Here is a 5454-nt window from a genome sequence, read left to right on the forward strand (position 1 = left end):
TTCAACGAAACTCTTTGATCTTTGTGCCAAGTTTAAATGAATCAAAAAATGGTAATTCAGTATTTATGTTAGAAGTTTGGTTGAAAAAGGCAAAATACTTTTTTGTTTTTGTCATACATATTTTTAAGTAAAACCATTAAAATAATCTATGCTACAAATCTCATACAATACTTATTTATAAAAAAAAATGCGTAAAAGTAAAGTTTTATAAAACATTTTGCGAGATTTCTATGGCAAATAACTAGCTTATGATGACTACTAATGTGTGCTAGATAAGTCTTCATATTGTATGTGGTGCAAGCGTACTACCGCAATGGGATAACCATGGCTTGGCGGGATGGCGTGCGTTAGGCCTAGGTGTGGCAAAGAATGAATGTGTGCGTGTGTTTGCGTTGTTTAATCCATAAGACTAAGAAAGGACCGTGTGGTCATAATGTTCGCCTCAATAAAAGAGTATTTTCGTTTCATTTCATCATGACAAACCGTTTGACACTCGTACGTAGCTTAAAACTGATTTGGTGATTTTGCACTGTGTACTTATCAAACAAAAATTATTCCTATTATACTGATTGTTCTTGTCTTAAGTCAATTCTAGCTTTCCCATCCAAGTTAACGCCACTAATTGGTTGTAGGATTGTAACTTAACTCACCAAGTAATTCATGGAAATTCTTTCCAGAGCTTCAGGTCCTTAAACCCATAGAAACCGGTTAAAAAATCGACTTCCCTATAACAAAAGTGCATCGCTTGAGAAAGTTAAGGCTTAAAAATGTATAAACCATTTGAAATATTTAAAACAATTATTTGGCTTCACAGTACGGTACAAACATCTAAAAAGAATACCAGATTTTGATTAAAAACTGTTCAATCTAGTCACTGTATTGGTAGGTAAAATGGTACACTATAGAATAATTAATTTATAAAACTCATTTAAGTAAACTCAATCAAAACTATTTATTTACAAAAACAATAATCATGTAAACAAACCAAATAGCAGATGATTCATAACTTTATAACTCAGCTGATAACAATAATCCTACATTTCTCCCCACCCAATTTAGGCTGAATTTCCGAAACTGTGTTCATCTTCAGGTTCCGTTTGCATTTTCCATTGAGGTGGATCAGTTGCACCTTCTCTTGCTCTCAGCTGGTCAGCGTGTTTTCTCTTTACATCTCCCCCAACTACAACTGTGTACGACAGCTCTCCCGTCCTCTCTTGTACAGTTCCTGGTCTCCAGCCCTTCTTCGTTTCATTTTGAACCCACACTTCTTGTTTGGCAGAAAATTCCTTTTGTTTAGATTTTAAGTCGTGGTAGTACTTCTGTCGCCACACTTGATTTTCTATTCTATCTCTGCTATTACACCTCCACCTATCCAAAGCTGTTGGTAATCTTCTACCATAGAAAAGGACTGATGGTGGTTGTCCTGTGGTCTTTTGTGGGGTGTTTCGATACGCCAGCAACACTTGTAAAAGTGCAAGTGATGAACTGAGACCTTCTTGTTTGCAAGCACTATATCTACTCTTGAAGGTTCTGATGATCCTCTCTACTAAACCATTGGTTTTTGGATGATACGGTGCCGATGTGACATGACATATGTTATTGTTCTTACAAAAAGTCTTAAACTCATGGGACGTGAAGGGGGTGCCATTATCGGATACAATTTTTTTAGGAATGCCGTATCTCGAAAACCAAGTCCTTAATCTATTTACAAGAGCAGCAGTTGTCGTACGGTCCATAACTTCGATCTCAACCCATTTTGAGTAAGCATCGATTTCTACTAACCAGAATCGGTTGTCGAATGGTCCTGCGAAGTCGAGATGAATTCGCTCCCAAGGATCACTTGGCACATTCCAAGGATATAGAGGTAGTTCTGTGTCAAATGATCGGTTACTCTGGCAAGGGTGGCATCTACGGACATAAGCCTCGACATCCTTATTCAGATTAGGCCACCATACATAATACCTTGATAGGGATCTCATGGCCTCTATTCCAGGATGTCCTTTGTGGAGTTCTTTTAATACATTTTCTCTCAAAATCTGTGGCACCACTATTCTTCCTAATCGCATGATTATACCGTTTTCTAATGTCAGCTCTTCTCTCTTATTCCAATATGGTTTCATGGATGGTGGTAAGTTTCCTGTATCTTTTGGCCAACCATGTTCCAGGTAGTCTATAAGTTTCTTCATATTTGGGTCTTTCTTATACTCCAGTACAAGTTCATGATTTGGATAAACGACGTCGATTTTCTCCTGAACCAATGCTCGAATCTCTCTCTCATCTGGATCCAATACTTCTTGTGTCTTGAGTGAAAATCTAGACAAAAAATCAGCCAAACAATTATCCTGTCCTTTGATGTACTGGATCTCAAAATCATACTCCATTAAATACAAAGCCCAACGAACCAAGCGGTTGTTTACTACTTTGGTAAGATCGCGATGCATTCCGAATATTCTTTCAAGTGGCTTGTGGTCCGTCCTCACCTTGAAATGTCTCCCACTGAGGTATTGTCTAAACTTCTTCACTGCAAAAACTAACGCCATCGCTTCCTTGTCAACTGTAGCATACCTTTTTTCTGCTTCCGTTAGTGTCCTCGAGGCGTACATGACTGGCCTTTCCGTTCCATCCGGCATCAAATGTAACAGCACTGCACCAACCCCTTGTTCACAAGCATCACATTCAATAATGATCGGCTTTGATATGTCGTATGGAACTAATGTCTTCTCTAATGACAGGATATTCTTCAACTTGTCAAACGTCGTCTGTTCGGTGTCAGTCCATTTCCATTTAGTCTTCGTACCAGTCAGCTTATGCAAGTTCGAAGCGATCGCATGAAGATTAGGTATGTACCTTTCATAAAAATTTAGTGCTCCTAGAAAAGCTCGTAATTCTTTCACGTTTCTTGGCCTTGGTGCGTGTCTTATGGTTTCAACTTTGTCTTCGGAGGGATGAATACCATTCCCATCTATTGTATGACCTAAATACTTTACAGATTTCTGAAAGAACTTACATTTTGATAGTTTTGCTCTTATTCCACTTGATTCTAGCCGCCTCAAAACTTCTCTAAGAGTGGTTATATGGGTAGTCTTATCCTTACTAGAAATGATTATGTCATCAAGTAGAACTCCGACATTAAGTCCTTTTAGTAAACTTTCCATATACCTTTGAAATTTTGCCGGACTCGAGGAAAGTCCAAAGGGCAACCTTTTGTAGCGAAAGTAACCTACATGAGTTGCTATTGTCAGATACTTTTGTGACTCGGGGTGTACTTTCATTTGCAAGTACGCGTCTCGAAGATCTATGACTGAAAATATCTTTCCATCAGTTAATTTGGAAGTCAAGTCATCAAAGGTTGGCAAGAGGTGTCTTTCCGGGACGATGTTTGGATTCAAGGTTGTACGAAAATCGCCACAGATTCTTACTCTACCTCCACCCTTGTCTACGTTGACAGTTGGGGTACTCCATTCTATCGGTGTTTCGGAAGGGTCCACTGGTTCCAAAACTCCTTCCTGTACTAATCTCTGTAATTCTCGCTCCACTGCCTCCCTTAAGGGGAATGGAACTCGTCGTGCCCCGTAAGATACAGGTTTTGTTCCACTTTTTAGATGGATGACTTCATTAGAGTCAGATATCGTTCCTAGCTCATCACGAAAGAGTTCGGAAAACTCCTGAGTTAATGCCTCTACTTCTTTTTGTAACTCTTTTCTATAACTTTCTTCGTTCTTACCTGCCTCTTTACTACTTGTCTTTCCATTGTCAATACGCCTAACCATTACTTCTCTAGGTAAATTAAGATTGAAAGCTACACTCCACGGCAACCCAAATAATGGAACATCATCTTCTAGTAATACAATGACCGGCAATCGCTTAGTACGATTACGTAAAGTAACGTCCACAAAAGCCTTACCCATGACTTCTAGCTTATTTTTCCCATAGCCAGTGATTACATCAGACGTCTTTTTGAGAGATTCGCCACTCGAATTTATCCTATCCCAAAGAGACAAACTTATAGCACTTACCCGAGCCCCGGAATCAAACTCCATTCTAACATTATTCCCGTTCAATTCTACATCTATTGTAGCTCTGGGAACCTTACTCTTGACTGACCTAATTTGTGTACCACTAACATCAATATCAGAACTACACTCATCATCATAAGTTTGATTACAAGAATCGTCTACTTTTCTCAAATTACCATCTGTTCTTTTGACAAAATTATTTTTACTGTTGCACATTCTTGCGAAGTGGCCTCTCTTTGAACATTTCTTGCACACAGCAGAAATAGCAGGACATCTATCTTCACTAGGGTCATGTGTAAACCCACATCTATAACACCTATTGAAGCCAGTAGATTTCTGTACCTCTGGTTTCCTCTTTTCCTTACTGTCACTTACTTTGAAAATCTCATTTTTACACGCATGTTTGGAAACTTCTTCTCTCGCACGTTCCATAGATTGAGCTAACTCTAGTACTACTGTTGACTTAACACGCTCACCTCGGTTATCAACTCCCTCGGGCCATCTTTGTCTGACTTCGACTTCAAATTCTGGACAGTTGCTTCCTACTGCAAACCTATCTCGTACTCGTTCATCTAAGCTATCTCCATATTTACAACTTCTAGCTAAAGACTTCAATCTGTTATAAAACAAAATAAATGTCTCACCATCTTTTCTTATAGCTCTTTCAAACTCAAACCTTGTTGCAAAAAGGGTCCTTGTAGGCTTGAACAACCGGTTGGCTTCCTCTTTGACTTCGTCGTAGGTGCACTCCTCCCAGGCCCTTGGATACATCTGGTCCGACAGTGCCCTGAGGTGCTCCTCTCCGATATTTGCCAATAGAAGATCTCGCCGAGCCGCTTGTTCTTCTGAGTCAGCACCACCCAGTCCCTTAACTCTGCAGGTCAACTCAAAACGAGCTATGTAGTCTTCCCACAATTGTTCACTATTATATTCTTTAAATGAAAATCTGCTCATTCTATCTTGTATGCAAGACATGTTACTAAAATCAATTACACTCCTATACTGAGACTGGTCTGTTTTCCTCGGCATTTTCTCGTCGCCAATATAGAATAATTAATTTATAAAACTCATTTAAGTAAACTCAATCAAAACTATTTATTTACAAAAACAATAATCATGTAAACAAACCAAATAGCAGATGATTCATAACTTTATAACTCAGCTGATAACAATAATCCTACATACACCATTCCGAGAGTCGTGTTTTTTAGAAATAAATTCAATGTTTACAGGGTAAAAATTAGAATACCCCCATAAAACCCCTACAAAACATTGTTTCCCTAGTCCATTTATGCTGGTTCAAACAAACAGAATTTTACACCATCGTACCATAATCATCAAAGTCGGATAATGTTTGCTTGAGTTATCGTGCTAACGGACACACACACGTGATATACGAATATAGAAGGGAAACATGTATATAATATGTATATGTATA

The 5454-nt window shown here is 38.6% G+C and overlaps 1 protein-coding gene across 1 annotated transcript; it reads right to left on the reverse strand.

Annotated features, from left to right (window-relative positions):
- Nucleotides 1–1055: 1055 nt before the first annotated feature.
- LOC129003347 (uncharacterized protein K02A2.6-like) lies at nt 1056–5045 on the reverse strand. The gene has a single exon (XM_054431639.1). The coding sequence runs from the start codon at nt 5043–5045 to the stop codon at nt 1056–1058; it is 3990 nt and encodes a 1329-aa protein (XP_054287614.1).
- Nucleotides 5046–5454: the final 409 nt, after the last annotated feature.

The sequence above is a fragment of the Macrosteles quadrilineatus genome, unplaced genomic scaffold, assembly GCF_028750875.1.
Source record: "Macrosteles quadrilineatus isolate MER2022 unplaced genomic scaffold, UCM_ALF_1.0 Scaffold_9__3_contigs__length_116548681, whole genome shotgun sequence".
NCBI classification, from domain to species: Eukaryota; Metazoa; Arthropoda; class Insecta; order Hemiptera; family Cicadellidae; genus Macrosteles; species Macrosteles quadrilineatus.